The 15000-nt window shown below is 41.9% G+C and overlaps 2 protein-coding genes across 2 annotated transcripts in view; one reads left to right on the forward strand and one right to left on the reverse strand.

Annotated features, from left to right (window-relative positions):
* The window catches only part of cacna2d3 (calcium channel, voltage dependent, alpha2/delta subunit 3), a 34913-nt gene extending 31721 nt beyond the window's left edge, over positions 1-3192 (reverse strand). Inside the window, exons 1-2 of the mRNA XM_076267690.1 lie at positions 3139-3192; positions 1759-1818 (exon numbers count right to left, since the gene is read on the reverse strand). Coding sequence (XP_076123805.1) covers positions 1759-1818; positions 3139-3177 — 99 coding nt within the window. The 5' untranslated portion in view covers positions 3178-3192. The remainder of the gene's footprint in view (positions 1-1758; positions 1819-3138) is intronic.
* An 8567-nt stretch (positions 3193-11759) lies between these two features.
* On the forward strand, positions 11760-14183 carry LOC143104901 (parapinopsin-like). Its single transcript, XM_076269234.1, has 4 exons — positions 11760-12018; positions 12898-13226; positions 13450-13683; positions 14061-14183. Exons 1-4 carry the CDS (start codon positions 11787-11789, stop codon positions 14181-14183), a joined length of 918 nt encoding a protein of 305 aa, XP_076125349.1. The 5' UTR covers positions 11760-11786.
* Positions 14184-15000: the final 817 nt, after the last annotated feature.

Raw genomic sequence — 15000 nt, forward strand, 5'->3', positions numbered from 1 at the left:
GTGTGTGTGTGTGTGTGTGTGTGTGTGTGTGTGTGTGTGTGTATGCGCACGTGCATGTCTGTGTGTGTGTGCATGTCTGTGTGTGTGTGTGGTAAAGAAATGTTCACTGCTGCTCTGCTGAGCCTGACTCCAAACCCCAAAAGCTCATGCCTTCCAGGGCAGCCCTGTGTCCACCTCCCTTCAGCTGACTTTGGGGCTGGAAACTCCACTCCTACTCCACTCCACCTCTTTGCCCTCTTAAACTTTTAAAAGTTTGGCGACCTCAACTCCAGCCCCTACAGCGTCCCCCTGTCCTCCTGCCTCTCTGGACCTTCCCTCCAGGTTAAAAACACTCTGGAGACTCCCCGTCCAGATCCAGCGGGTGAGTCACGACGAGCTGAGGAGAAATGATACCCCTGCAGGATATTTCTCTTAACACCGTCTGCAGTGGCTAATGGTGGTGTGTGAGCACAGACTTGTGAAACGGCAACAATAATCAAGGTTGCGCCTGTCAGTCAGAAATGTAGGAAAATGCATTATGCCCAGTATAATGTTTCTGTCTCATGAATGAGCCAATGACCCATACTGTTCTGTCTTGATAGTAAATACTGTTTTAACAACATGATGCAGTGGAAACCTACTCAGCTTGTAAGCAAAAAGCAATTTCCTGGTTCCCCTTTATGTACAATCATACAATTGTCTTTACTTATATAGTTAAGGAGACATTTTAATCACAAATCCTTTTACACTATATCTGAACTGCAGGATAAAATCCTAACATTTTCCAAAAAAATGTTTAGGAAAAGGGTAAAGGAAGGGAGATTCTGTTAAGAAATATGGCTATAAAACATATTCTGACATTTGCTGTTTTAAATTTTGAAATGTTGGTTGAATAAAATACATGCAACTGAGGTTTAGGTTTAGGTGTTGTTGCAGCTAGCAGCTGCATTTAAATTAACCTTGCCTGCAATTGTGGAGAGACAATTGACAGTGTTGTTTTATTATTATTTATTCATTTTATTATTTATGTATTTTCGAACGTAAAACTGCTAAAATCCACATGCCACATTTTTGTATATATATTTTTATATATTTTAAATATTTATAAATTTAGATAAATCTCCCAGCTGGGCTTTACACTTAATGTGTCTTCAAATAACAGTAAGAATGGTGAGATTTCCCTCAGCTGTTCTTCAGGAAGCACACGCGTGCGAAACCATGCGTGAAAACGCAAGGTAGTCTATCATAAAACGTCAGGAAGCCTATCTGATTAAATGACGAGCACTTTCTGTGAAATGCGTTGACAGAAAATGCCTTTGCAAAGTAGACGACTAAGGGGCCAATTTAATCATGCCTGATTATAGCGATTATAGCTCTTTGTGCAACTTGTCTAGCCTATGATCAGGCAAGGATAGTGTAGTCCTACCAAGGAAGCAGATACTTTATTTTGTGGATGCAAGATAATTGCTCGGTGTAGGCTATCGCACAATACTTTCTATTGGCCCCAAAGTGTTTGGTGGGGGACGTAATTAACCCATTAGGCTGTAATGAATTCGGACGAAGGGCGAAAGTGTTAGTCAGACTTTATAGAGAAGCTCTGTTCTAAAAAGAAACGGTTTTAAGAATTGTCAGGATAAAAACGGCATTATCAGCTGGTTGAGTAGCCTATGACCTATTCGTCTCATTCCATAGATTTGATGTATTTCACTCTCACATAGCTACGTCTCCACAGTGCTGTTTCTGCATCCTCATTTATCAGTTGTTGGGTTCTACTCTCACCTGTAAGTCTGGAACCTCCTCGTGCTGGTGATGTGCCTCTTCGGCTGCCTCCACGATGTGCTGTGAGAGGGGAGGGGAAAGGAGTGTTATCAACATTTCGAGACGCTCGCTGTGGGACAATTATAAATGAGTTATGTTCAAAGCTTGCAGATAGAATACATTGATTTGTTTGGAACTGAAAGCAACTGATAGTACAAATTGCCAAGAATGTTTCCGTTATTTAGCCGTTATTTAACAATTTAGGCTAAATAGGGTGTGCACAATAAATCCCTGATTTTTCTTTATATTCATAAAAACATAACCAGTGAAATCTTATCAGAATATAATAATAGCCCATAGGCTAACATGAATGAAAAAGCATGACTGAAAGAGACCATTGCCGTGTTTGCTGGTGGTCTATCTACAGTAGGCTACAACCCAATACTGATTTCACCAGCAGTTGACTCTGAAAACTGATCTCTAATGCAAAAGATTCACATGCATGTCAAAAAATCATTCCATTTCTGAAACGCACACATTAGCCAAATAATAAAACGTTTAAATAATTTGCGTAAAGGCTCAATAAAAAAACATTTGCATTGCCACCAGCAAATGAAATCGTCGCACAGCTTAGGTGCTGATATTCAGATTTGTAAACACTTTTTAAACTCATAAACTTATATTAAATATATAATATATATTTGTGCCAGTCTACGAGTCTCTAGCCTATTGTTTGTGGAATGGGATTTTTTAAGCACAGCCTTCCCTGTAAGGTTGAAGTTGGGACACACATAGGCATACGATAAGGTATCTACATAAGAATAGAAAGAATACCAATTCTTATGCGGTTCTAAATGTTCTAGACCTAATGTAGGCTATAAACAACTGCTGAATATGAATTTATGAGTAAGCATGTTTAATTTCAAACAGCCTAACCTGCAGTTTAGAGCAGACGATTCTGGTGGCTGGAGATAGCGTTATCTCCTCCAAACACACACGAAGTGTAACAATTACTAGGTAGGTTGACGTAGCTTTCCCAATGACAGGAGGCCATAATTGCGGTGTTTATGACATTGCCGAGCCTACCTAGTAATGAATCTCTCCTAGCCAATAATATATAAGCCATACAACGGAGCTAACTGGGCCTATTGCTACATTTTAATTTTCTAAAAATGGCAAATGTTACATCAAAATGTAAAAAAAAAAAAACAGTTTGAGGGTTGGCTATGCCTCTTAAAAGAATGTCAGATATGACCAACCAACTTTAAAACGTGTAAATATTTTTCCGCATGTCTATTAATTACTGCTAATTTCTCAAAGTGCCTAAAATATTGTTAAATATAGAGACATAAATACTAGTGTACTAACTGTAACTGTATAAAGGTAGCGTGATTTACATACCCGTATAGCCTCTGCCTTTCTCCGGAACATCTCTTCCATGTTTTCGGCCACCTTTTTCACAAGTTTTGCGCCATCTATTTCTTCTACTCGGCCTCTTCTCTCAAACTCTTTGTATTTCTAAAAGAACGTTTCGTTATGAATACATTAGGATATAATTTATTGTTGCACATAAATAACAATTTAAAAAAAACGTAATTTCAAGAAATCCACATATGGTGAAAATGGTGTTTACTTGTAGCCTAGTGTTTATTTGTTCAAAAATACATTACAACATAGCAAATGTGGTAGAGAAACCTAGACTGTAACTAAACAACTAAATGACAGCTTTTACCATTATAAATGCATTTCTGTTTCCTCTCAAAATAGGGACAAAAGAGAAAGATACAGGAGAGGAAAAGGTAATGCTTGTAATGCATTCTGTCATTGAGTAATGGTGCTGGTGCAGTTTAACGGCATGCTGGACCTGTTTCTGCTCTAGTAAGTGATCTATGTTATCTATCCAGAGCTGTGCCAGAACTAGGGTCAGGGACAGGGCACAATTTGAGATGACTGGGTCAATCACTCCAATTTTAACTGGGAAGAGGTGTGTGGAGCATGACAGTCTTACTTGTAAACAGTGCACCACCACACACACAGACACACACACAGACACACATAGCGACTTACACACACACACACACACACACACACACACACACACACACACACACACACACACACACACACACAGACAAACACACACACACACACACACACTCAAATACACATGCACACATATTTGAGTGGTGCTTTAAACTCAGAGTGTGAGTGTTTGAAAGTGAAAAAAAGGTAAGGGAAGAAAAATGGAGATGGAAGGTTCCACAGCCCTCTTCAGCAGCTCCTGTAAAGTCAGTCTCCCACTAATAACCTGATAGGAAGTGATGAGCTTTAATACTGGACCGTCAGACTTCAACACCTGGCCTCACTTATGAGGACACTCCAGTCAAATCTCCAGTCAGTCTCATCAGCGGGTCTATGGCAGAGGCGTTGTGATCCAGGGCAGACTTTTACGGGGCTGATCAGCGATTGGCTCAGGCGGCGCTGCGGGTTTTAAGCAATTGGTGGAACAGGGCGATGTGGGTGGGCCGGCTGCAGCAGGAGGGGGTGTGGCCATATCAGAGGGAGCATGCACCATTGGAGGGTAATTGAAATGGAGTCGGCGTGCGGCAGAAAGATAATAACGTGTCAAGCCTGGGTGACTGTGGATAATGAACTACACCTCCGACGACGCTGAGTCTGCAGGATGCGAATGGGACAAGCGGCGCTACACGCCAAGCTGGACAGAACTCAATAGCACGGCGGTGTCATGGGGACACCCACGCAAAACCACATGAACATTAGCACTCTTAATTAAATATAGCACATCTTACTCAAACATACACACAATTTATGATTTACACTCGGAATAACAGAACAACATAACAGAGCAATGCAGATGTATTCATACAATGATATGCTCAAAAACAAAAGGACCTCTAAATACTTTTGTACTTAAAGGAAAATAAACACACACACACACACACACACACACACACACACACACACACACACACACACACACAAAGCCAAACACACACACACACACACAAAGTCAAAAGGCAGACACACACACACACACCATACCATGCAGCAGCAGCACCATCCTTTCCCAGACTCCCCCACCCTTCCTGAAAACAGCAGAACACGGGGCGACAAATTACCCCATGAAAAGGAGAGTGCGGAGCAGCAGCGAGGCGGAACACTTCATTTCACGCCTGTCCTCCCTGCCCCCCCACCCCCAACAGCATCCCCGCCTGCCCCCCCACCCCCCCCCCACCCCCAACCCCCACACCCTAGCCCATCATCACCACCGCTGAACCCAGCCTCATCAATAGCTGTGATTTTCCCCCCGGCCCTGACGCTGGGGGCCAAGGCAACGGGAACAGACCCTCAGCCTTCTGGATGGACAACCGACCCCTCGGCCACCCCTTGGACCCCTCTCTGCCATGGTCCACTGGCATAGGACAGGAGCCTGAGGTAGAGGTCTCATATAGGTTGGCTCAGGGTTCATAATGATCTAATGATTACTCCTTAATGATCCTAAACACACACACACACACACACACACACACACACACACACACACACACACACACACATGCATGCATAGCATGACTGAGGGAGAACATATTGGCATGGGGCCCCTCCTCCTTGTCATGGTCTGTAAGTTCGGGACAATGAAGAAAAGTGCGGATGTTTGCACTAAAAGGAAACAGAGAGAACAAAAGCAATGGGAATTTCTGTAGATTTGGCCGAGATAGGGCAGTGGGTATTGCAGTCGAGGAGCTGGAGCGATTACAGTGCTTTGGAGCAGCGGGTGTTTGTGTGGAGACATGAGCCTCGTCCCCATCTGACAAATGCAGCCAATAGCCGCAGGGAGAGCCGGAACGCTCCCGCCATCAGCCACATGCTGTGGATGGCCTGGAATATACCGCAGTCATGGGGCATCAAAACAGCCTCGCTCCAAACACAAACTGGAATTATATACCGCAGTCATGGGGCATCAAAACAGCCTCGCTCCAAACACAAACTGCTGCACAGAGAGCTTCCCTGTGAACACCAACACACACTTTCACATCAAATCACACTTTCACACAGACACACATACAAAACAAGTGGGTATGTTTACTCACAATTCAACTTTTACTACAGTCTGTCTGTCAAAAATACTCATATTTAAATACTGTCACTAAGACACACACACAAACACACATTAACATACACACAACAGTGTATGTCTCTCAAGCTGGTATGCACTGACTCTCCAACAGACAAAGGAATACACATATACATACACATACACATACATTCACAAACCTACACACACACTCACACACACACACACACACACACACACACACACTGGCCTGTTTTGTGTCTAGGTAATTCTATAGGTAAAGTGTGAGTGTTGGTGGAAGCAGCCGCAGTGTTGCTGAAGCGGCTCTGGGCTCTTATCAGTGAGAGGCAGTGAGAGGCTGAGAGGCTGGCTTGGCTCCGTGATGAATGTGCTGGAGAGAGGGATATTTATCTCAGCACATTCATCACTGCTCAGCTCACAACAGTACACAATACAGTCCAGTCTGTACACACTACTGTAGTCTGTACACACCATACACTCCACACACACACACACACACACACACACACACACACACACACACACACACACACACACACACACACACACACACAAGCACAGGTTCAAACACACATACACGCACACACACGCACACACATGCACAGGTAAAAAAAAGCATGCACAGACAGTCATATTCACACATGAACACATAATTATATATGTATATATACAGCCCACATTTAGGTACCGGTACATTTAGGTCCACAGATTTTATGCTCTTTTTTTTTTTGGACAAGCTACAGGTATTGCTATTATGATAATGATGCACTTGAACAATTGGATAATTTGTCACTGTAACAAATTACAGAAAAAAGGTAACCTACTTAAACTAATATTGACATAGTCATGATAGTCCTTAAAATACACACTGTTGGTGTTTAACTAAAACATACTGCACTGAAGGTTGCTTACAGAATAATATAACTACAAGCTCTGTTGAATCACACATAACTACTAAAATAACAAGGAACAATTCCTATTTCATAGAAGTAAACACTTACATAAATATACATCAACATTTTGTAAAAACTTACAAATACAAATAGGTGTCAAAATAGGTTTGATCAGAATGGCTTTGTTTCAGTTTTTATGCACTTTATATGATTTTATGCAGTAATGCATCTGTACAAAAGAGTTTACTTTTTTTTTACTTCAGATAAAAATGAGTAATTTTATTTATTTTCACAGTTTTACAGTAACCTATTTCTAGGAAACACTAAGGTGCTGGAGGCCCTTAACATCCAAATCACACTTGATGGCACTCTGATCACAGCAAAAGTCTGTGTGAACAACAGCTGATTGTGAAAAATGACTGCTGCAAAGCACTGCACCAAGGTTGATGGGCATCACATGTTCAACCGCACTGATATAGGATAACATGAACATGTTCACACAACACTGCCAAAAACACTGATTTCATTCAAATCATAGTAATGACTTTTACCTTCTGCTTTTTAAAATAAAATGTGATCACTGGAACAATTATGTTGTTTGATCTAGTGATACAATATTTTTCCCCTTCCTATCTGTATTTATTACACGTGCAATTTTGTGGTTCATTTAACATCCACTAAGTGAAGTGTAATTATACACACACTATCCCACGATTGTTAAAGACATGCATTTGTGCATATACTGCTCTCCACAAATATAATTGACATAATACACAGCAAGAATGTACAACAACACCTCAACTCAATCTTAACTTTGCTTTTCAGCACACGCTGGATACATTACATGCTGGCTGCAGAAACTGCATTACATTTTCTTTAAAACATATTTTAAAACAAATGGATTTTGCTGTATGCAAGTATGCAAGCCACCATGCGCATTTACTCTGGTAATACAGGCATAGATATGAGCAGCTATGCTATAGATGTATTTGGACAGCAGTGTGACACAAGCATATTATATCACCTGTGTTCTCCAGTACTAGCCTATTCACTAAACAAACTATTTGCAAAATAACACATTTGTATGCTGTTATGAGGACAACTCAAAAATATAAACATATGGATGGGCACACACACACACACACACACACACACACACACACACACACACACAGACACACAACATAAACTCTTTTCAATATGTTTCCCTCAGGTTATTTGGGTCCAGAGGCTAAACTCTTCAGGATGAACCAGAGATGCAAGCACAGGAGAGATGGGTAATGGACCATGCTTTCACACACACACACACACACACACACACATACACACACACACACACACACACACACACACACACATACAGCAGTAGAAGAACAGCTGAGTCTCACAGCCACACACACCTGAGTCTTCCCTGCTTCAGCCATCTGTACCCATGTGAACTGTGAATATCTATCAGCAGCCTACATATATGGCACAGCAGTAACTAAGCAGTATACTATGCTTACAATCTGACAATCCAGATAGATAGATAGATAGATAGATAGATAGATAGATAGATAGATAGATAGATAGATAGATCAGATGTAGGGGGTAAGTGTGACACACCTTCTGCAGCAGCTGAGATCCTGAATATTTCGCAGCAATGGACTTTATTTCCCCTCCAAATGCAGAGGCCCACAGTTTCACCCTGACAGCAAACATGTAAGAAAAGTAATATTCAAAACTAAATTAAAAAAAAACTGTAACACAAACTGGATTACTAAAACATTTACATTTTAATGGATAAATATGGAATGTTTTTTTTTATTATTGTAAATCGGCCTGCGTTGCACTTTCTTCAAAGGGAGGAAATATAGTTTTGGTCTGTTAGGATTTGTTCTGCAAATCTGGCGTTTAATGATCAGGTATGTGACTTAGCATTGCGAGTTAGGCTACAGATGTGCGCAGAGCAAAGTGCCAAGCAACCTTTAATAATATGCATCTGCTTTAGACTAAATTAAGAAACTAAAACAGTAACGCAATAAGTGATAAAAAAACAAAAAAAGAATAAAGTCTTAATTCTACTGCATTTATTATTTATGTCCTACATTTTAAAACGTAGGTGAATTATCGCCATCTATAACAAGAGTCAGAGAAGTGAAAAGAGAAAACTGGACTAGCGCAAAAATCATAACGCAGTGTATAAAATATTTTGGAAGACAAAGGACTTACACTGAGAGTGGGATGCCCTGTTGCGACCCGGCAACATCCACAACAGTCACACCTGGGCTAATCCAAATCAGGAAACTCGCACAGTACACTTGCGAGTACAACATTCTCTGGTTCCAATGCATCTTCGCTGCCGTTCAACCTCACCAGCTGTTCACCGAAAAGCTCCACGGAGCTCTCCCCTTTTAATCCCCGAAAAATAATAAACAAAAATCCGCTGTGTTACCCGTGCATGTCGTAATGCTTCTTGAGCGAAACGCAAAGGGGCAACTGTCAAAAGGACAGCTGGACGTCCGTGGAGAGAGGAACGTGTGACCTAAAGATCATATACAGTGGCCTCTTGCCGCCAGAGGGATCGTAGCGGCAAGATGGAAGAGTAGGGACTGTTATCGGTTAACTGCAAAGATCCTCCTCTCTCCGATAATGCCTTTTATCAGGTCATGATGTTATTGTATACACTATACTTTCTAGAGCGGCCGTACTGTATGTTGCCTATGATGCGCAACGCTCTCCGGTTACCCTGTCAATAAAGACTTGAGGCACGTCTTTTGCGCTGGACTGGAAGGTGGGTTGGTGAGGGTAAGGGAGGCAATCAGGGAGGGGGAATCCGAACTGAGAATTTATGGAGTGCAGTTTTCAATCTGTTGTGAACGCGCACAGAGTAGAGAAAGGGGTGGGGGGTTAACTTATGTTGTGAACGCGCACATAGCAGAGCAGGGGAATATATGGGAAACTTTCATACTGGAGCGCGCGAAGACTAATCACTGGCCATCTTGCACTGGATCATAGCAAACAGCACCATCACGCTGTTGAAAAAAAAAAACACACATGGGCGCACATTTAACTAAAAATATATGCCACGGTACAATAAGTACTTATAAATAAATGTGAAACTTTGAAATAAATCCTGCAATCAAGGGTAATCAAATCAGAGGTCATTAGGCGCCATTGCGGTCATTGAGTTTATCTGTGCACGTGAAAGCAAATGAGAAGGTCTTAGCTATTAAAACCTGTAAAAAGTGATAACGGACATGCTTAACTAAAAAAAAGGGTGACTCCCAGTGTCACAAACTGGATCCCCCCCCCCCCCCCCTCTCACTCACTCACACACACACACACACACCTCACACAGAAATGGACCGGGTGTAATATATTTATGGCCACTGGTGGAAATTGTGGCACTGCTCCTATAGTTTGCCAATTACCCTACCAATGGACCAACATTAGACACACACGCAGATAGAGTTGCTGGTCCTATTGCATTCGAATCCAATTTGAGCAACTAAACTGCATGAAATATTCTTTTCAAAATAAGTCTTCTTTCAAATAATAAAATAAAAATAAATAAAAAACGGGACCGTCCTCGAGAAAAAAAACGAGAAGTCTGATGGTCACTCTGCCATTATGCATACATTTGTGTTCTGTTCCAACTCGCGAATACACCTCCTGTATGATGGATTTGAAAGTGACCCTTTGACATTTAAATTTTTCATGTGGCCACCCACCAATGCCACATCATAGTGGGCACGGGCCCTGCTGATTAGCGCTTGATAATGATGTTGGGGGTGCACGAGAAGGCTGATGTATCACGGGCCGCCACGGACTGTAACCCATCGCAAGGCTGTGTGATTAGCTCAGTAATTACATCATACATCAGCGGAGCCGCGGCTGGAACGCGGCGATAAAGAGCTTGGGGACGGACCGAAAGGAGCAGCCACACGCAAGACTCCATGGTCCCTTCTCATCTGGCCTAAGCCTATGCGATAATCCACCTCCTCGCCTCTCAATTCAATTAGTTTAAAAATGAGTGTCCAGCCTCCCCAATGATTCTGTGAACAGAACACATGTTCTTTGGCTTATGAATGCTATTCTTAATTGTGTATTTCTGAACATGCCCATGGTTAACATCATAATGAGACTGCCATTTCTCGCTTTTAGTTGTTTCACAATTCATGCATACAATTTGAATTCCAAAGAATACTTTTCTCATTTTTACCACTAATTCTTACATACAGCAGAATTTCAACTGATTGTGACTCAGGGATCATTCTGACTGAACACCACCACTGAATAAAAATAGTGATTCCCACATTGAAACTACATTATTGAATCCATGTTGAGGGGCCACCAGCAATGCCTTCACAGACCACCAGTAGGCCCTGGCATCTCCTTTTAGTCTGTAAAATACTTTTGGTAGCTAATATTTTCTGTATTTCCAAATGCAAGGAGATGGTGATCTTGGTGGTACCAGGGGTTGGGTTTTAAGGGATATTCCAGTTGGGTTTGGTTTTGGTATATCACAGGTAAGTGTTGTTTATAGTAACAGAAAAGAATGTGCAGAATTTGTAAATATGTGGTTTCTCTATCATGATCATTATAAAATTCAAGGCAATCAAATGCATTTCTGGTCACTGAGAAAACCAAGAGTACAATATTTGTTAGCCTGTAGTGCTCAACATATGAACCCACTCCACACCACAGCTGAACCTTAGATGAACCTGCAGACCAGCATTAGCACCCGTAATCAAGGGGAGAAGATCAGGGATTAACTTGATTTCAATCCGGATTTTACACATGCAGTGACTGACTTAAATCACCTTGCCTGATAATCTTTCCGGTTCCTGCAGACTTCTTTTTGCTGTGTCAGAGTCATACCTCAGGACACTTTTGGATGAGCATTCTTGTGTGTGTGTGAGTGTTTCCATTCTCTCTCGCTAATGGCTTTGTCAGCTAACATTACAGAACCCTACTCTTCGTCCATCTCTTTCACCGAGAACCCCACAGTGGAACCGTTCTTCCCTCGTTATGGTTACACCATCCTCTCAGTCGTCATGGGAATTGTCACAGTGACCGCTGTGGTCCTGAATGTGACTGTGATTGTTGTGACTGCCCGGCATCGGCAGCTTCGCCAGCCCCTGAACTACGCCTTGGTGAACCTGGCAGTGGCTGACCTGGGCACGGCGGTGATGGGTGGAGTGCCCGCTGTGCTGTCCAACGCAGCCGGCCTCCATGTCCTGGGAAGGGCAGGCTGCATTCTGGAGGGCTTTTCTGTGGCTCTCTTTGGTGAGTACTCAATGTGAATGCCTTATGTGATTTCTGTAATAAAGGGATAGAGTCATTAAGTATTAAACTGCTCACAATGTAGATTATGGCAATGTGGTTATCACAAAACAAAGACCTCTTTTATTCTTACTATTTTTTCTATTCTATACACTCTTTTATTTCTTAAAAAAATACATTACTGTATATTACTGTATATGAAGAGCCTTTCATTAGGAAACTAGATAGTTAGGCCTATTCAAATACATAATGGCAGACCTTGATTAGAACTTTTTTTATTTGAGAACATTTTTATATTGTGTTTGTTAAAAATTACTATTGGCCGATATATCGGTTATTGGTTTTTGAAAAGTCGAAATCCATATTGGCCTTCAAAATCCCATATTAGTCAGGCTCTATAGGAGATTGAGACAAATTGACATCCACACACACATGCACACACACACACATCCACACACACAGACACACACGCATGCAAACACACGCATCCACACGCACAGACACACACCCACGCACACAAACAAACACACTCACAGGCACGCACACACTCATACGCACGCACGCACACACAGCCACGCACATACAAGCATACACAAAAGTTGCAAGAGTAGGGGATGGAGTAGGAGGTGGAGACAAATGGACAAGCGTGATTTATTTTCTCGGAGAGGATGTACAGGACTGAGTGGCGGTCATATTTTGTACCGCTATGTGGTACATCTAGTTGAAACTGAGATACATAAAATGTTGTCGTATTGTATGATGTGATAATCACAAAGTCTGCTCTAGATATTTGCTGAATAAAGGTTTTCAACCAAACAGATCAAAGATGTTATCATGTAGAACAGCATGTGACATTTTGTTATCTCTCTCTGGGCTGTTCAGGCATCACGGCTCTCTGTACGGTGGCATTGATTGCTGTGGAGCGTCTGTTTGTGGTGTGTAAGCCACTAGGGAGCATCAAGTTCCAGGGATGGCACGCCGTAGTGGGTGTGGTCATCTCCTGGGTGTGGTCTCTCATATGGAACACGCCCCCTCTCTTCGGCTGGGGCAGCTACGCGTTGGAGGGCGTCAAGACGTCCTGCGGGCCGGACTGGCAGAGCCGCCAGCCAGGCAACGTCTCCTACATCCTCTGCTACTTCCTGTTGTGCTTTGCTGTCCCGTTCACACTCATCGTGCTGTCGTACACCTGGCTGCTCTGGACCTTACGACAGGTGCGGATTACATTCACTCTGCCTTAGAACTATAATAATAATAATAATAATAATAATAATAATAATACATTTTATTTATAACACACTTTTCATCATAGATCTTATTATCTTATTATACTCCACATCTGTATGTATACCTACATTTAATTGAATATACCAAACAAGGAATTGTGGTATGCTTTGTGTGTGTGTGTGTGTGTGTGTGTGTGATGTTCTCCTGCAGGTGGCTCAGATGAGTGGGGGAGCTGCTGCTAAAGCTGAGGCCAAGGTGGCATGTATGGTTGTTGCCATGGTGCTGGCATTCCTGGTCAGCTGGATGCCCTACTCTGTGCTCGCCCTGGTGGTTGTGTTTGACCCCGAAGTCAAAGTCGGCCCACTTGTTGCCATGTTACCGGTGTACCTGGCCAAAAGCAGCACAGTCTACAATCCCTTGATCTACATTTTCATGAACAAACAGGTACGAATATACACGGCAGAAACTCACCAGTATGACCAAATGTGAGTATATTAAATCAATACCAGTATATCAAATCTCACATCAATCAGAATGTAACAAATATGCCAGCAAATCTGGCAGTAGAGTTGGCAAATAAATGCTATCCAGTGATCACATCATCTGAACACTGTGAACATAGTCTATCTTCAAAATCAGTCCTCTAAACATGAGATAATAAATTTCCCTAATAAACTGACAGATAATAAACTTCCCTAATATTCATCCATGAAAGGAAAACATGTGCCACGTCAGCATAATTGCATGAATAGTGAAAATGCAATCTGCACTGCTGTGGTGGTGAAATGGATGGTGGAGATGACTGTGTTTTGTGTCTTCAGTTCCAGAAGTATGCTGTGCCCTTCCTGTTCTGTGGGTGGAGCCCTTGGGAGTTGGAGGAGTCGGATGCCGAGCCTCACACCACCATCTCCTCCGTGGGCAACCAGGTCTCCCCTGAGCCATGAAGCCCTACGGAGGAGGGGCATGACAGAAGGAGCAAACCACTGGAACTTACAGTAGTCAGCGGTCTCACGTGCATACTCAATAATGGAACACACTGATAACAATGCACCGCACATATTTCTCCAAGTTGTTACTAGGAATTATAAATGTTTATCAAATAAAGGCTTGTGTGTGAGGCGTATGTTTTTGGTATAGGTCAGTAAAGAAGTACTGTAGGTGTTCCAGAGGTGTGGACACTACTGTGCATGTTTGTGTTAGCACGTCTCCCTTCATGTTCCTCCATCCCTGAATTAGAGAGCTCTGAAATGAGCAAAGAACATTTTAACATCTATTATATATCATGTATTGGGCAAATGATTTGGATAAGTTGGAATGGAAGTACTAACATTTTTCTGTACAGAAGCTTACAGTTTGAGATATGCCACTCCGATGCTTCACACATTATGATTACAAACGGTCAAGAAAGATTAGTGGAATTGCGAAATACAGGTTTTGTGTAAAAGATAGTTTTGTTCATTATGCACTCACATGTACTACCTCTTTCTCAGGCTCACTCTCAATCATTCTATTGCTTTCTTTGTATTGACAGGACATAAAATAAATATTTAATATGCCTTGACAAACATGGACCTACTCCAAGGTTACATTTATTCAATCTGAATCTATTGTGTTTGTCTGTGCGTGCATTTGTGACAATATAACAGACACAAAATTTGAGTGCAAGTTTATTCAGTAATAATCATTAGAAAATTAAATTTCAGCATCATTTCAGATCAATTCCAGGCCAAAATAAATTGGAAAAATACAAAAAATGTATTG

The sequence above is a fragment of the Alosa pseudoharengus genome, unplaced genomic scaffold, assembly GCF_046254945.1.
Source record: "Alosa pseudoharengus isolate Yale_2024_CS ecotype anadromous, Long Island Sound unplaced genomic scaffold, YU_APseudo_1.1 YU_APseudo_1.1_scf_5, whole genome shotgun sequence".
In the NCBI taxonomy this organism is placed as follows: Eukaryota; Metazoa; Chordata; class Actinopteri; order Clupeiformes; family Clupeidae; genus Alosa; species Alosa pseudoharengus.

Excerpts from the sequence above, each read along its gene's own strand:
- LOC143104901 (XM_076269234.1), top strand. The coding sequence starts at position 11,787 with ATGGGAATTGTCACAGTGACCGCTGTGGTCCTGAATGTGACTGTGATT. Across the intron at positions 13,227-13,449 it reads TGCTCTGGACCTTACGACAG|GTGGCTCAGATGAGTGGGGG; the intron begins GTGCGGATTACA and ends GTTCTCCTGCAG. Across the intron at positions 13,684-14,060 it reads ACATTTTCATGAACAAACAG|TTCCAGAAGTATGCTGTGCC; the intron begins GTACGAATATAC and ends TTGTGTCTTCAG.